This window comes from Peromyscus leucopus, chromosome 1 (genome assembly GCF_004664715.2).
Source record: "Peromyscus leucopus breed LL Stock chromosome 1, UCI_PerLeu_2.1, whole genome shotgun sequence".
Classification (NCBI taxonomy): domain Eukaryota; kingdom Metazoa; phylum Chordata; class Mammalia; order Rodentia; family Cricetidae; genus Peromyscus; species Peromyscus leucopus.
In genome coordinates this window covers 733,247-751,585 of record NC_051063.1, presented here as the reverse complement: position 1 = coordinate 751,585, position 18,339 = coordinate 733,247, and the positions used below count along the sequence as shown (strand labels likewise).

At 48.2% G+C, this 18,339-nt stretch overlaps 1 protein-coding gene across 1 annotated transcript in view; it reads left to right on the top strand.

Annotated features, from left to right (window-relative positions):
• Nucleotides 1-8,774: 8,774 nt before the first annotated feature.
• Zfp64 (ZFP64 zinc finger protein) overlaps nucleotides 8,775-18,339 on the top strand; it is a 33,358-nt gene continuing 23,793 nt past the window's right edge. Inside the window, 2 exon segments of the mRNA XM_028859016.2 lie at nucleotides 8,775-9,106; nucleotides 12,880-13,113. Coding sequence (XP_028714849.1) covers nucleotides 8,857-9,106; nucleotides 12,880-13,113 — 484 coding nt within the window. The 5' untranslated portion in view covers nucleotides 8,775-8,856.

Here is an 18,339-nt window from a genome sequence, read left to right as displayed (position 1 = left end):
CCTTTGACTCAGAAGGGGTTAAAAGACTCGGAAGAGATCCGGGATCCTTTACAGGCTTCTGGTTTGGAAATGGGTGACTTACCGAGCAAAAGTCGGTCCAGTGTGGCAGAGGCGGGGTGGGAGGTAGAGTGATTTTTCCACATTGCTGGGAGCCCTGCCGGGAATGAACCCATGTGACTGGCAACCCACCGGGGAGAACCCACCGAACCCACCCTACCCGGGCTCAGTACCAGATGATAAGTATTTTGAATACCCGGTATTAGGTTTCTCCACAGATGCAATAAGCCAAATAGAGCCGAATTAAAGGGTAAAGGACCAGGTTTAATCCGAGCAAAGCATTCCCAGGTATCTCAGGAAAAAGGAGGAGGAGAAATTACATGGCGGGTCTATGCAGGTCTACCCTGCAGGCATGGTCTTGAGTTCACGGGGAGGAGCGGCTGCTTGGCGGGCTTTCTGAGGGGCAGGGTTTGGAGAAGGAGGAAGAGGCTAAGGCATAGCTTCCGACAACAGGCGCATCTGGTCTTCCCCCCCTCCTCCCTCTCCTCTTCCCACCTCCTGCCTCCTGTCTCCCACATCTGTCGAGTCATCTCCCCCGCTTCCCTCACTCACCTCTGAAGAGCCTTGTAACGACACTGAAGGCAACTAAACACATACATACATACATATTAGCCTGGCCTGGACCTCCCGGTCCTCTCAGCCCACTGAGTGCTGGGGTTCCACGCGTGTGCCGAGTCCATTCGGCAAAGTGAGATGATATAATCAGCAGCTCCCAGCACGCAGACCTTGACAGATAACGTTCTTCGCTTCTTGGAGGGAGGACCAGCAACAGGAAACGGTCTAGCCTTTGGTACTGTGTCAGAGAAGGAGCCTGGGCGTGGATTCCCACTGGTACACCCCTCCTTTTAGCCCTAAACCTGGCCTCCACACGTTAAGGGACAGCTGACTCCATTTTCTTTTTTAGTTAAACAGTGTTAGACTTCGGTCATGTCCTCAGCTGGAGGTTAACTTTTTTCACTGGTTCTTCCTCAATAATCTTGTGAATTATACACTGCAAATTGTTTCCATTGTTCTGAGTGACCGACCATAAGATGTTTCATGGTATGTTAACTGTCTGATCATAAACCCATAAAGTGTACCTTTCCTGTGATCATAAAAATAACTGCAAAATTCCACTTTTAATAACTTGATATAGAGACTACTCTGCCTTTAATCTGAGCCTTTTTCTTAGAGATTTTTTTTTAGATTTATTTATTATGCATATAGGGTTCTGCCTGCATGTATGCCTGCACGCCAGAAGAGGGCACCAGATCTCATTAAAGATGAGCCACCATGCGGTTGCTGGGAATTGAACTCAGGACCTCTGGACAAGCAGCCAGTGCTCTTAACCACTGAGGCGTCTCTCCATCTCTCCAGCCCATATCTGGGCTTTTTTTCATTCTCCTACTACGGGAGACTGAAAATATGGCCCGGTCATTATTAAATTTTTATTTTGCAGAATCTCCTGGTTTTCAGCATCATACCACACAGAGCATAGGTTCGCTCTTGGGCTTCTAAATTTTCTTTTTCTCTTTTCTTTTTCTTTTTTTTTTTTCTTTTTTTTTTTTTTTTTTTTTTTTTTTTTTTTTTTTTTTTTTTGCAGATCTGAGGACCAAACCCAGGCCTTGCGCTTGTTAGGCAAGTGCTCTACCACTAAGCTAAATCCCAACCCCGGGCTTCTAAATTTTCAAAGTATCTTTTTAATTTTCTTCCCATCATATCTGTTCATTTAAACAGTGTGGTGATATATTGTGTATTCTAATAAACTTGCCTGAGGATCAGAGAACAGAGCCAGCCACTAGATTAGATATAGAGGTCAGGCAGTGATGGCACACACCTTTAATTCCAGCACTTGAAATCTCATGCCTTTGCTTGGGAAGCACACACACCTTTAATCCCAGGAGTAATATGGCAGGGCAGACAGAGAAAGGTATATAAGGCGTGAAGAAACAGGAACTCACTCTCTTTTGGCAGAGGATTTCGTAGGGGTAAGAACTTGTGGTTTGTTTGTTTTGTTTCTCTGATCTTTCAGCTTTCACTCCAATATCTGGCTCTGGGTTTTTAGTAATAAGACTGTTTAGCAATTCGTGTTACAAAACATCTGATTTCAACCCCTGGGACCCACATGGTAGAGGGAGAGAACCCCTAAAAGTTGACCTCTGACCTCCGTATGTGCACTATGGTCCCCATGAATTCACATACACACACTAAGTAAATCAATAAAATACCTCTGTGAGTTCATGGCCAGCCTGGTCTACAAAGTGAGTTCCAGGACAGCCAGGATTGTTTACACAGAGAAACCCTGTCTCAAAAAAAAATAAATAAATAAGATAAATTAATAAATAAACAAATATAAAAAAGGAAAACTATATAAGGAAGAGACAACCTGGAATTGGACCCCCTTCACCAATGCCCAGGCTTGACATTAACACCCCCACCACACACTCATCGTGTTCTCAGAACTGTCAATCACCTCCTTGCAGCTGTTTTCTAAAATAAGACTGGACAGGTGCACAGGACCTTGAGGGCCCCTGAAAGGCAAAGGCCAAAGACCCCATGGGTGCAAGTCAGATCACAGGGAGGAAGCCAGAGCACACTGGATAGGTGAGGACCCCCAGCACTTCAGCAACCTCAGAGAGGTTAAACTCCACGCCCACAGAATAGGAGCTAACTCTTAAATAAGATGCTAACTCTTGACATGTGAACAGCAGGGGCTGAAAAGAGGGCTCAGTGGTTAAGAGTGTGTGCATTTGGCACTCCCACCCCCTTTCCGCCATCTTTCTGTGCCATAGTGCACAGGAATGTCCTGCCTGATGCACTCAAGAGCATCATAATGCTGAGAAGAGGCAAGTGTCGGGTCCTCGTCAGGCCCGGCTCCAAGTCATCGTTGGGTTCCTAACTGTGATGATGAAGCATGGTTACATCAGTGAATTTTCAAATCACTGGTGACCACAGAGCTGGGAAAATTGTCATGAACCTCCCAGGCAGGTTGAACAAGTGTAGAGTGATAAGCCCTCGATTTGATGTGCAACTCGAAGACCTAGAAAAATGGCAGAACACCCTGCTCCCATCCGGTCAGTTCGGCTTCACTGCACCGACAACCTCAGCTGAGAAAACACACAGGAGGGGAAATCCTGGGACTCTTTTTCTATAGACGTAAAACACATAGATAAAAAGCCTCCATGGACTGTGGGAGCAGGGGGTGGGTTTGTTCCTCCAGAGGACCTGAGTTCATTTCCCAGTGTGTTCCCATGTTGGGTGCCTCACAACTACCTGTAACTTCGCTCCAGGAGATTCAACTCCCTCTTCGGGCCTATGTGAGCACCTGTACCCACATGGTACACATACATACATACATACAGATAGACAGACACACACATGGGCACACACACAGGTACACACTCACATATATACATGCACATGTAAACACACACACACACACACACACACACATTAAATAAATAGAAACTTCACGGTGATGCTGAAAACAGTATCCCAAGACAAATGCCACTCAACTGCCCTCTCTAGACTAAGGAACTGTGTAGTGGTATTTGCTCTGCCCATGACCTTGGGCTATAAGGCCCAAAGGAGGTGGTGCTTCCTGCCCTTATGGGAGACTTCTTAAAAGGAAAGCTAGGCAGGACCAGAGAAACTTCCAGCTACAGAACTGACTTTATTAAAAACACAAAATCAACAGATACTAGCTTGTGTTTGGATACGGTGAGAGACGTTTGCACAGCCAGCGGTGAGTGATTCAAATGAATGACTGCACAGAAAATAAACAAACAAACAAGATGTCGTCAACTCCAGTGGAAACGAGAAGTATCACACGAAGGACAAGTGATCAGAACACACACGCTCTGGCTCAGCCGGCACCACTGTTTGCGTGATGCAAACACTGAATGTTTGTCTAAAAAATACCCTGTAACTCCTTTGAGGTCGGAGAATTGAGAGTGGAAAACCCCCTTTTTTCATAACATCTAGAGGACTCCTTTAAACTTTGAACACAGGTGAAGGTTGAAACTAAATTTAAATGTTGACCGTGATGGAGCCTCTGTTTTTCTAAATCAGAACTAAGAAAGGGTCATTCCTATGATATCATACCTGGAGCCATCTCTGACACTTTAGTAGAACTGCAAGTTCCCTCCGTTGTACAAAACCAGTTTAAACTTGGGCCTCCCTCTAGCAACTGCATCCAAGGCGGGAACTTAACAGATGAGCAGGGAGAAAGATCCTAAGAGAGGGAAGAGGATGGGCAGTGTGGAGGATCCAGTCTTCTGGGTGTGATGTGGTCCTTACACTCTCCCCTCACACCCCACCCCAACCCTGAGACAGGGTTACTCTGTGTAGCTTTTGGAGCCTGTCCTGGAACTCTCTCTGTAGACCAGGCTGGCCTCAAACTCACAGAGATCTGCCTGGCTCTGCAAGAGCTGGGATTAAAGGCGTGCACCGCCGCCGCCGCCGCCGCCGCCACCCCCGCCGCCGCCACCCAGCTGGTCCACCCTCACACTCTTGAGCACACAGCAGCTGCAGCTGCCTGTCCAAGACTGACTCCCTCAACATTTCAATGTGGATATGGGGAGAGCTCATGAGGCCCAACCCCTCCCTGAGGATGTTCAGGCAGTTAAGTTGCTGAGTTGGGAGAAATATTTTATCCAGTGTTGTAGACACTGGTAAGGTGTACATGCTCCTGTAAATAACTTCTCACCCACCTGCTGTAAGCAACACTAGTGAAGGTCATTGGATGCCACCTTCAAAAAAAAACCAAAAACAGAAGACTTGAAGAGGGGTAATTGGGAGAGGCAGGGGATCAGCAGGATAGGGAAAGGAGGGTAAATAAAGTCAAACTATGTTATATGCATGTGTATGAAACTGTCACAATGAAATCCACTATAATGTATACTCAATATATATTAATTAAAACATTTTAACTTTTTTTTTGAGATAGGTGTTAGGATCCTGCCCTCACTCCAGCACATGCACAGCTCAGGGTCTTTCGTCTTACATAATCAAGGGGTGCTAGCTACTAAGTGCATGTGGCGTGGTCACACAATCTGCACCTTAAAAAAGCTAGACAAGGACCCCACCCTCTCTGTCTCTTCCTGCTCTCTGCTCCACTCCCACCATCCCCCCCCCCCCTCCAGGCCTGGCTCCCCTCTCTCTCCCTCCCTTTCCCTTCTAAGAGAGCTCTCTGTAACTCTAGTAGTCATGGCCGTGGCTCGTGACGTGGCTCATGACTTTTGTGCCGGTAATCGGCACCACCAACCGGCACAGTTTATTTATCAACAGGGTCTTACTGTGTAGCCCTGGCTATCCTGGAACTCACAAGGTAGACCAGAGATCTGCCTTCCTCTGCCTCCCAAGCATGGGATTAAAGGTGAATGATACTGTTTCCAGCTAACAGTTTTTTGTTTTGTTTTTGTTTTGGTTTTGGTGGTTTTTGGTTTTGGTTTTGGTTTTTCGAGACAGGGTTTCTCTGTATAGCCCTGGTTGTCCTGGAACTCACTCTGTAGACCAGGCTGGCCTCAAACTCTGAGATCTGCCTGCCGCTGCCTCCTGGGATTAAAGGCATGCCTGAGTCACCTCTGCCCGACAACAACAAAAAAATATTTTTAAGAAGAATCCTGGCACACAGACTAACTACGGCCACTCCATCCAAACATCAGTATCAATCTTCAGGTGGGTCCTCCCCTGAGCAGCACTGACAGTGTCCCCTGCATTGGGTGTGGTCAGAAGTGGCCCACCTGCAGGAGGGGCCCACAGAGGGAGAATACGGAGATTCATTGGATACAGTGTGGAGGTCAGTGGAGCTGCTGGAGGGGGTTGTGTTCCAGCCGCCAAGGAAAATCGTTCCCAGACCATGGAGGCCCTCCCTGGTCGGGGGCCTGGTTGTAACTGGTGATAGATGTCCCAATGTCTGGCTCAATGTCACCTAGTTATTTCTGTACACTCACATCTGTGCCCTTTTAGGACATGGGAGCTAGCTACAGAGCATGCATAAAAACGTTGTCATGTCTTCCAGCAGCAGCAGCACCGTTATGGTGAATACGTGATATTCTATCTGTAGGTCTGACTGGATTTGCAACTATATGAGTGATGACAAGAAATTCCAGCGTTTGTCAGTGAAAGCACAGGACACGTCGTCCACTTGTAGATCTTTCTAGAGAAATGTTCAGGGGCTGGAGAGATGGCTCAGCGGTTAAGAGCACTTCCAGAGGACCCAGGTTCAATTCCCAGCACCCACGTGGCAGCTCACAACTGTCTGTAACTCCAGTTCCAGGGGATCCAACACTGTCACACAGACGTACATTCAGGCAAAACACCAATGCACACAAAATAGAAATAAATAAATTTTAAAGAAATGTTCATGCTTGATGTTTATGGAAGAGTGTTCCAAAGCAGCTTGCTGGTTTTACACAGCCTTTCTGTGCTAGCCTGCCTCTCACTGATGGTGCTCGTTGAAAAGGTGACAAGATCCTCAACCAAGAAATGCCCAGTCACGCCAAGCATCAAATCTGACAGGGAAAGATGTGTCCATGGAAACAAGAGTAAGTTCTCACGGTAACCTCTGGCATGTTGAGCTAAGTGTGATGGCACATACCTGTAAGCCCAGCCCTGGGGATGCTGAGGCAGAAGGATTCCAAATTTGAGGCTAACCTGGACCACACAGTGAGGCAATATCTCAAAAATAACCAAACCAAAAAGAAAAAAAAAAAAGGTGAACCTGGCATTTTGCAACTAGAAGTTTTGTGATGTGGCATTATTATTCACTTCTAAAGCTTTCTCTTTGACTTTTTTCTATTTTAAGAGCACAATATACAACAGTATGGCAGTTGTGGTGGATCATGCCAGCAGAATATGTTAAGAAGTGGAGGCAGGAAGATCATGACTTTGAGGCCAGCCTGGGCTACACCTTTAAATCAGTTGGAGAGATTGCTCAGCGGTTGGTTAAGTGTGAAAGCTTGAGGATGGGTATGGAGATTCATTTGGAGTTCCAGCCTCAGAGGTGGGGTCATGGGATCCCCAAAGCAACCTGTAAGATGTCCTCTGACGGCCACAGATTAGAGACTGCAAGAGAGAAAGCTAAACTCTCCTTGACAACTTGAGGCAAAGCTAGAATCGCTTGGGATTGTTTCCCTGGTCTCGTTGTCATGAAAGAGAGAGAGAGAGAGAGAGAGAGAGAGAGAGAGAGAGAGAGAGAGAGAGCACAGAGGGGAATCTCTCCTCATTGTAGTCATTTGGTTTAAAAAAAAAAACTGAATTTGCATATGGCCTCTGTGTATCTGTAAGAGAGTTTTAAGGCACACCTAAGAAAATGGTCAGCGTAAGGGAGGGGAAGGAAAAAAAAGAAACTGATATCAAGATTTGATTCCTGGGAGAGAATCTGGGGTCCCAGTCAGTATAACACAGGAAAACCGGGGCGAGGGAGGGGAGAGGTGCTGGGAAACAGTGGAGAAGAACTTGCTTTTCACTGTGTGTCCAATGGTAAGGTTTGGGTATTTCCATGTTCATTAGCCTTACAAAAGAGAGGCTGGCTTGTGCGTGTCTGCTTTGTGTGAAGTCATCTCACGACCATACTGAACACCACAGCTGTATTACCCTGACCGAGTTTGATGCCAGGCAAGACTCCAGGAAAATAAGTGGTTGTGTACCCACTGCCCAGTGGCCCCCAGGTTCAGTCTTGATCATTCCCATTACATGGGCTTAGCCGTGATTTTAAGTTTCAAATGTGTCTTTGCTGACATTTATGTTAATGTGAAGATTACAAGCCTTTGCTAAACATTAGCAGATCCATTTTAGAAAGGGAATTTCCCTTGGTCCTCATTCAAGATTCCAGCTAGAGTAACCTGGGGCATGTCTCTGTTCTATACATGCCTGGACCACAGGCCCTGATGTTCCGTTCCAGCACATCTGGGTGGCCTCAGCAAGTTCCCTGGGAGAGTATGAGGTATCCATCCAGGTAAGCTGGGAAAGGATTAGGTCACACAGGGAGAAAACCTGCTGAAGCGGAGGGTGAGAGAGCATTAAGAAATAAGGAAAGTGGGATACTGACACCAGCCACACCGGAACCTCCAGGGTGGGTTTAATGGTCAGTTCTTCAGTTCTTCCTTGCAGTACATGATGTGGGTACCCACTGAGGCCAGAAGAGGGTGCTGGATTCCCTGGAGCTGGAGTCACAGTTGTAAGTCACCCAACGTGGGTACTGGGACCAGAACTTGGGTCCTCTTGCAAAAGTAACACATGCTCTTAACCTCTCGCCTTTCTCTCCAGGTCTCCCCCCAGCCCCCGCACCCCCGCAAACAATTCTAACACACCCTCCAGGCTTTCTCTATACAGGATGAAGTTGGAAGCCCCCAGAAACAGAGGCCCCAGTGACTTCTCCAATCCATTCCATCACTAATCTCTTTTTTAAAATATGTGTGTATTATACATGTGTGGATGCATGAGTCTGTATCAAGAGAGTACCAGAAATGGCGGGAAGTCAGGCTTGGAGACTTGTGCCCCCCCCCCCGACTCCCACAGAGCCATCTGCACTGGGCCCCATCCCCACCTTGTTCATCCCCAAGCAGAGCAGAGGCCCCGCCCCGGTGCTAAACTGTTGGATCTGCCCAAGGGGGACGCCCTGGTCCTGAGCGCCCCTCTCCTAGGCCGGCGGTTCATTCTCCTGGTATCTGTGACAAAATGAGGGTTCCCAGGAGGGCAAGGTGCAAAGCGCAGGGTGGCCACAGAGCCCCCAGAGTGCCTGGGGTAGAGTGATGGGATCAGGGCTCTCGGACCTGGGTGCCCAAGGCCCTCCCCGTGTCCCCGGGAGAGCACAGCATGGGAACCCGGCTGGGCTCTCTGGGCTCACGGGGCCAGCGCCCTCTAGGCAGCGGAAGTGGCGCGGGCTGTACATCCGTCCCCGCCTCGCAGAGTTGGGAGCAGACAGGCAGGGTTGGGGGGGTGTGCAGGGGGGGGAAATGCAAGAGCAAAGTCTTTGCACCATGTAGAGCGAGCCAGGGGGCCCGGGAGCGGCGCCCCAGATCTGCGGCCATGAACGCGAGCGACAGCTTCTCAGGATCAGTGCAAAGTAAGTGCTGGGCGGATGTAGCTGGTGCCGGGCCCTGGGCGCAACCAGCAGGCCTGGGGCTCCGGGATCCTGGTGACCGCGCACCTTGCACGCCCCTCCCCAACCCCATCCCAGACAGCCGCTGGGCTGGGAGCGGAACTCCTGCTGCACCAACACCCCCCGGGAGGCATGGCCTGGGGAGGCCACGCGATGCAGAAACCGTCACCTCCTCCCCAACCCGCCTGGCAGAGTTTGGGGCACAGTGGAGGGAAGGAGAAAGTGGGGTGACCTGGTAGGGAAACTTCTGCCTCAGTGGCTCAAGTTGGAACATCGCTGAAAGGCTTGCGGGAGGGTTTGCAAAGCTCTCCCTGCACTCCGGGTGGGGGATGTAAGGAAGACCACGCTGGGGTGGCTTGCTCTGAGTTTGGGGTTCTCTGTCCTTTTCCTGGCATCACATCAGCTTTTATTTTACCCCCTCCAAGTTCTTAGTGTCCCCCTGTGCCTTTGTTTCCCAGAGTTGGGCCAAGAACCTATCTTGAGGTAACCACCTGGAGCGCCAGCATGTTTAAAACCAGGCTGCTGGGTCCGCCCCCGCAGGTCTCCGGGGGTGGGGCCAGAATCTGAGGTCTTCCCCTGCTGCCCGGAGCACCAGAAGTTTGAAAAGCCCTGGCCAGGGTTTGCAGACACCTGACTCAGTTTGCTAACTGCTGTTCTTGGAGCCACTGGCTCCCAACTTGCCTGGGTGTGCCCTGCATGACGTATGAAACGGAGAGGTTTCCCTGAACCCCAGTCCCCACCCCATCGTGTCTCAGTGTCCCCCAGTGACATGCACTTAAGGTTGTGTTTAAAGAGGGAGAACCCCACCACGTGACCTGCTTTGCATCCGGGAATCTGCCCCCATACAGGCATTAGCTCAGTTCATCTTCAGGGGTCCTAAGGAGAGACTTACCCTCATTGGAAAACCCAGGGCTAAAGTCACTGTTGATGCTAAGAAAAGACCCCGTTGTGACTTGTTCCTTTTGTGAGTACCAGAAGCATAACTTAGTACCGAAACTGCTTCATCCTGGACACCAATACTATTCCACCACGAAGACGCCCTTAGCTGTGCAAATATGGCTACATTCTCACTGTTTTCGTAGTATTGGGACTGTCCCTGTAGCCACCGGGCCGCAGCAGTCCAGAGGAGGAAGGCCTTGGGCCTGCCATCTGTTGACTTCTAAAGGCTTCTGCAAGGTGACTTACAAAGTGTCCTCCCCCAGCATCACTTTCCCTGGGACGTCTACCACAGGACACCACAACACACAAATGCCTTGTCTTAGTCCTGAAAGGAACTGGACAGAAGCAAAACAGCTTATAATTTTCAGAAAATTGCATTGTACAGACACTGTGTCTGGTAGTGTTTAACCTCACTGGTTACAGGCATTATCATATGATACATGTTCCCACTAAACAATTACATGTATGAAGAATGTTAATGCTTATGTGGTATTATGTAGGGAAAAGATTAGCTTCACAATAAAATGAAAAAATTGAAATTTTAAGCATAAATAGTAGAAAATGTGTTTGTAATGTCCATGAAAGGTACAAATGAAAACATTATGAGTTTTTTTTCCTGCCAGTTCTTACTATTTCTTCCAGGTTTTATTTTGTGTTTTATTATAATTCAAGAGAAAAAATTTAAGATTTTATTTCTATTTTTAATTATATGTATATAGGGATAGGTATGTGCTTTTGAGTGCAAGTGCTTATGGAGGCCAGAAGAGGGCGTCAGATCCCCTGGAGCTGGAGTTGCTGGTTATGAGCTGCTGAGTATGAATGAGTTCTGGAAATTGAACTCATATCCTCTCCAAGAGCAGTAATACTGAGCCATCCCTACAACTTCGCAAAAGAAAAATTTAAGAATAAAAATTAAATTTCTCATGTTGAGACTTACCAATTATTATCTTATTTTTTTTTTAAGATTTATTTATTTATGTATACGCATGCTCTGTCTGCATGTATGGCCTGCATGCCAGAAGAAGGCATTGGATCCCATTGTAGATGGTTGTGAGCCACCATGTGGTTGCTGGGAATTGAACTCAGGACCTCTGGAAGAGCAGCCATCTCTTCTGCCCAATTGTTACCTTATTTAACAGATGTTTATATAATGCTTTCTTTTGCTGTTGTTCTGAGACAAGGTCTAGATGTTTCAAAGTGGTCAAGACCCAGGAGTTAGTCCTCCAGCCTCCACCTCTGGAGTGGCTGGGATTGCATTACTGGCCTGCATGCCTACACCACTCCATTTTTAGGAGGTACTGGGGATTAAACTTGGGGCCTCAGATATGTAAGGCAAGCCCTCTACCCACTGAGATGCATCTGAAGCTATTACTTTCTAATATAGAACCAGGTACTGTGTTAGTTGCCTTAAAACTCTCAATATAATATTAACTCTCTCTCATTGCTATAGAAAAATGATGTTCCTATCAGTTAAGAGTGAATTAGTCTACAAGTGTCAGAAAAACCTGAACCATTCTAATTCATTTATACTGGGGTTGCATTCAGGGACCAGGGAAGTGAGAACAAGAATCAGGGATTCTAGCATTTTCCTCATAGTTCTAAAGTGTCTGCAGAAGTGCCAGCATCACATCGGTGTCAACAGATAAAGAAGCAATAGCTTTGTGGTGTGTGTGCTGGGAGGAGTCCACACATCAGTCAGGGACCATTGTCAGGGACCACCGTTGTCAGGGACCACTGTAGTCAGGGACCACCGTTGTCAGGGACCACCGTTGTGAACTATGGGTTCCAAGGTGATGAGGCATTTGGAAATGTGTGTTGGGATGGGGGTAGTTTTCATAATGACCTTTCTGTTGGGGCAGGAGATGGCCTCAGGGCCTGGGAAGGGCTGGGCAGTCCTGCACATCAGAAGAGCTTTCTTTTTTATTGGTTGTGTGGATGTGGATGTACTGGAGTGTACATCCTTGTGTGTGCGCACATACGTGTGGAGGCCAGAGGACAACCCTGCTGGTGTTCCTCAGACAACACTCCGAGTGTTGTGAGACAGGGTTTCTCCCTAGCCTGAAACTTGCCAAGTAGGCTAGGCCACCTGGCCAGCAAGCACTGGAATCCTCCTGCCTCCTCCCCTAGGCTGAGATTACAACCTCACACCCCACACCCAGCTTTTTACATGAGTTCTAGGGATTGAACTCAGGGCTTCATGTATGCAAGGCAATTTGTGGACTCTCTTGCTGTGGGAAAATCTTCTTATACACGGTAAAGATTTGTCACTCCAGTTGGTTTAATAAAATGCTGATTGGCCAGTAGCCAGGCAGGAAGTATGGGTGGGGCAACCAAACTTGATGATGAGAAGGAGAAGGACAGAGTCACAAGTTGCCAGAATACAGAGGGAGCAGGAGATGAAAGTGCCATGCTAATAAAGGGACCACCACATGGCAGGGCATAAATAAGGAATATGGGTTAACTTAAAATATAAGGGCTAGGGTTAACTTAGAATATAAGGGCTAGTTAGTGATAAGCCTGAGCTATTGGCCGAGCATTTACAACTAATATAAGCTTCAGAGAGGTCATTTGGGAACAGGCGGTCGGGACAGGAAACTTCCATTTACACTGTCTCCCCAGCTCTGAAAGAACTTTCTTGTAAAACATACACCCCTGGCCTATGGGGACACAGCTGCTTGCACAGAATTTGGAATAGGTTTCCAAGAAAGAAGGGACATAGGCCATCCACTAGCCATGTCTGCCTCTTGCCATGACACTGGTCTGGAATTAAAATGTGACTTTCCCTTTGTCCCATGGAGTCCCAGGAGGCACCACGGTCCTGGTAGAGCTGACACCAGACATCCACATCTGTGGTATCTGTAAGCAGCAGTTCAGCAACCTGGATGCCTTCGTAGCCCACAAGCAGAGTGGCTGCCAGCTGACCAGCACGCCCGTGACAGCCCCCAGCACGGTCCAGTTTGTGTCGGAGGAGACGGTGCCTGCCACCCAGACCACCACGAGGACCATCAGCTCGGAGACCCAGACCATCACAGGTACAGCCAGGCGGGGGTGGGGGAGGAATGGGCACAGGTGGCTGGCTGCATCCGCCACCTCTGTTAGGAAGGCCTGCCCAGGGCCCAGCCCCTCAATCGCCGATTTGTTATTTTTAACCCGCCCGCTGGGAAGCAGCTGCTGGGCCGGGTTTGGAGGCTTCTGGGTTGAAACCATGAGTGTGGATAGTGAGAAATGTCATGTGCGTAAGCAAAACAGACAAAGGCCAGGTTTCTAAGCCAAACCTCTGGATGCTGAGAAGCAGGTTCTCACAGATATTTGGGGTGAGTATGCATGGGAGCCCTGGCTTGGCATCATTTCTGTGAAAAAACAGAAACATCATGGGTTTTACCTAGTTTGGGTTTGGTTTTTGCTTTGTTTTGAGACAGGCTTTCTCTGTGTAGCCTTGGCTGTCCTGGATTTCACTCTGTAGACCAGGATGGTCTACAGAGATTAAAGGTGTGCACCACCATGCCCTTCTTATTTTGTTTTTTTAATCTGAAAGTGAATATGTGTCTCCCCTCCTTCTTCTACCAAGAATGCAAAAAGCACGTGCTCTTCTGTCCACACATTTTGTCAAGTTACAGAGGCGTCAGAAGGTTGAATATAGCCTCGTACGGGGCCTAGGCTGGTAATCCCAGTAGGAGCATTGGGAGTTCAAGGTCATCTCTGGCTATACAGTGAGTTCAAGATCAGTCTGGGGGATTCTACAGCCCAGCAGTGGTGTCTTTAATCCCAACACTTAGGAGGCAGAGGCAGGTGGATCTCTGTGAGTCCAAGGACAGCCAAGGCTACACAGAGAAACCCTTCTCAGGAAAAATCAAAAGGAGAAAAAAAAATGTATTTTACAGATCTGGAGTAGGGGGCTGTTGAGATGGCTCAGTGGCTAAGAGTGCTTGCTGCTCTTGCAGGGGACCCACTGTGGACAGCTTGTAAGTGCCGGGTAACTCCAGCTCCAGGGGATCCAAAGCCCTCTTCTGGCCTCAAAGGGCACCTGCACTCGTGTACACACACACACACACACACACACACACACTGACACGTGCACGCGCGCACACACACACACACACACACATACATACACACACACACACACACACACACACACACACGAATATATAAATAAAAATATTTATATTTTATGTTCTAGAGTACATATTATCCACACAGTGACAAGTACACACATACACACCCCTACCTACACTTAACACATATATAACCCACCTTAAAGGGACAGGTGGCAACTTTAAAAATGTAAAGTACCGGCCAAACAGTGGTGGCACACATCTTTAATCCCAGCACTCAGGAGGCAGAGGCAGGTGGATCTCTAAGTTCAAGACCAGCCTGGTCTAGAGAATGAGTTCTAAGACAACTGGTACACAGAGAAACCCTGTCTTGAAAACCAAAAAAAAAAAAAAAAAAAAGTAAAGTGCCAGTCTCTGAGATGCTGGGTGCTCCAGGAATTAGATAACACATTCCTTCGTGATTGGACTACCCTCCCCAGAGAAAGAGAATTCTAAATGTGACTGCAATGAGGTTACTTATTTTCTCCCCAAGAAATAGAGTCTAAAGATGAGCATGTTGAAAAAAAGTTGGCAGCTCACGCATATAAACGTCCTTCCTATATAAAGAATGTTTAAAAACCAACAAAAGCAGAGGAAAAGAAGCAAGCAAAGAGTCGGGAAAGGACGGCAGATGACATAGAAGGGTATGCGAGCACATCAGGACGGTGGTCCCTGTGAGACGAGAGCAAAGCAGATTAAAACCAGGCATGCGTGCTCTGAGGATGCGAATTCCTATACCCTGACGGTTTTGTGATACCTTTCAAATTAATTCCTCAATTTTAGATCTCTGTTTTAAAATTTACTGGAAATACTGAGCAGAAGAGATGGCTCAGCGGGCTGAGGTAGCTGCCAGCAAGCCTGATGCCTTGAGTTTGATCTTGGCAAAAGGGAAAAATCCACTCCCAAGGGTTGTCTTCTGACCTCCACACACATGCACTGTGATGTGTGTACGTGCACGTACATACACACACAAACAAATAAATGTGAAAGAATTAATTAATAAAATATACCTAAATGCGTTTAATGGGTGTATTTCTAAGTATTTTTTTTAAGATTTATTTATTTATTATGTATACAGAAGAGGGAGCCAGATCTCCTTAGAGATGGTTGTGAGCCACCATGTGGGAATTGAACTCAGGACCTCTGGAAGAGCAGACGGTGCTCTTAACCTCTAGCCATCTCTCCAGCCCATATTTCTAAGTGTTTATCCTGTAAAACTTGATAGCAAATGAAGACTGTTCATTACAGTTTATCCTGTGGAGACAGTCAGTTTTATATGTGATGCTTAGGAGAGAGATGGGTAAACCATGTCAGACACCATACAGTGCAATGTACCCGAGCCTCAGAAAGAGGGACCATGTCCCTGTGAGAGCAGGACAGGTGTGTGCACGTGGAACAGTGTCACACCCAATAAGAGCTTCTGAACAAGAGGCGCAGTCAGTGAGAGCCTGTGGGGTGTTAGGGCAAGGCACAGACTGTGGTCAACTGGAAAGATCATGCACAGAGCAGCTGTTCTTTGGGTCTGGCCAATTCTGTCTTCTGATTTTTTTTTTAGCTGCAAAAAAGATATGAGTTTTCCCAATTAAAACAAAAGTTAAAATGTTTATTTCTGTGTGTGTCCATGCATGCGTGCCATATCACACGTGAAGAATGAGAGGACAACTTTAGAGTTGGTTCTCTCTACCATGTGAGTACTGGAGATGGAACCCAGGAGGTCAGACGTGGCAGCGAGCACCTGTACCAGCTGAACCGTCTCAACAGCCCAAATGGTCTCAGTTTTTAAGACATCATTAGCCGAACAAAATACATCAATCAGCCTGACCGAGCCTACAGGCTTCTAGCTTACTCTCAAAGACCATTTACCAGCTAGATCTGCTGGAGCTGAGGATCAGCCACCTTCCCTCTTTATAAATCATTTGTGTGCTGTTTAAAATTTGGGGCTTGAGGCTAAGGGACGTCTCAGCGGTTAAGAGCACTGGCTGCTCTTGCGGAAGACCAGCACTCACGTGGCAGATCGCACCTGTCTGACCAGTTCCAGGGGATCCAGTTCCCTCCCTCTGGCTTTCTGAGGGCCTGTGCACAAACATGGCACACATACCACACTCAGGCCCACACACATGCCTGACTGAACATAGCACATATACTACACTCAATCAAGTCCACACACATGCCTGAAACATGGCACATATACTACACTCAGACATACACACAAACATATAAAACAGTTTTGGGCAATAAGCAGGATTACTTGAGTATTTTTAATGCTCCCAAAATATGTGTCTGGAGAGATTTTAGAATAGGAAAATGAATTAAACCTTAAAGGAAGTGATCAAGAAAATGTGGAGACTAGAAATCACCTTGGAAACCAGCAGGCAGTGGCACACACCTTTAATCCCAGCACCAGGGAGGCAGAGACAGACAGATCTCTCCAAGCTTGAGGCCAGCCTGGTCCAGGACAGCCAGGACTACTATACAGAGAAACCCTGTCTCGAAAAAGAAAAAGAAAGAAATCACCTTGCTAGTGGCCAGCTGTGACCTGCTTGTATCTCAGCTAGACAAGGAGAGACTGCCTGTAGGGAAGAGGGGGGTCCAGGAAGACCCACAGATCCGGGGCTGTCCTGGAACAAGTGTTTCAATCCCTTTTCCTCATGGGCATCTCCCTGAAGAGAGTTTAGCCTCCTGACTTCAAAACACGAGGCCCCAGGAAGAATTGCAAGAGAAACTCTGAGGAATTCTGCAGTGCTGGAGGAAGGATTTGACTACACTCTGCCTGCGGTTTTTCAACACTGACCCCTGAGCCGTTTGCTTCTCTGTTCCTTCTGCTGGAAATGCCTTTCCCAGCCTTGCCTGGCTGGTGCCACCTGGTGACACACATGTCCCCCACATGTGCAGCCAGGGTGCACACGTTTTCCCCTGCAGTTTTTCCAGTGAACCCCATTTCTTAGCACCCTAGCGCCCTGGCAGATGGTACTCCTCTGCCTGGAACTGTCCCTGTGTGGTCTCAGGCCAGGCATGGGGTCCTCTTGGGACCCAGCTCAGGGAGACATCTCCTGAATGGTGCAGATGACAATCTGAGCCCCGGAGACAGACTGCAAGTCTCATATCCCCCCTACAGTCAGATAGCGCTGGCCACAGCCCCATGCCTGGGCTGCCACAGGAATTCTGTAGTAGACCACTAGAGGGCAGGATGGCTGCCGGGGTCTGGGAGCCCTTGTTCACGGTGCAGTCTCACCGATAAAGTGGCCGGCTACTGGCTGATGTGCTAATAACCTCAAGTGTCTGGCCTCTGCCCAACTTAGCTGTCCCTCCCCAGACAACCAAATGGGACCCTGCTTGCCTTTCTCTACCACACTTTTCTAGACTCCCCTCACCCCCACCACCACTTTGGACTTGGCTGCTCCGTTAGCTGTCAGTTCCGAGACCCGCTTACTAGATCGGGGTCCTTGGGGAACTTATTAGACACCAGCACCCAGGCTCCACCTCAGGAGGAATTAGGATTCTGGGGTGGAGACTCCAGCATCACCATAATAAGCTCCCAGGGGGACCCACGGCTCTGGCAGGTTGGGGAGTCACTCACTTGGCCCAAGGTCTCAGTCCTACCCTTGTCAGTGATGGTTCCTGAAGGCTCCTGTGCCCTCATCCTGATGCTTCCCTTGATGAAGCCACGCTTTCTCTTGGCAGTCCCTTGCTGCCCGGGAGCCATGGAGTCACGTGACAAGTGACAAGTGCATTAGCAGCTTTCCACACCTCGTCTCTAACCCTCCCAGCCACCCCAAGAGATAGGAAGGAAAAGGCCCATTCTCCAGACAAAAACACTGAGGCCAGGGCCAGCAAAATAGGTAAAGGCACCACTGTCAAGCCTGACAAACCTGAATTTAACCCTGTGGACCCACATGGTGGAAGGAGAAAACTAATCCTCACAGGTTATCCTCCGACTTCTCCACATATGCAGTAGCACATACATACACACACAAAAAAGAAATGTAATCAAGAAAAAGAAAGAAAGCGAGCCTCGCAGCTCACACTTGCAGACTCTTTTTAGCCTGTGACTGTGCCTCTAGGTGACTCATGGATCTCATATGATAAGCGCCATTCCCAGAATGAACCCAGCTGTGCCCAGCTGTGCCCAGCTGTCCCTGCTGGGTTTTACCTGCCCATCCCCCG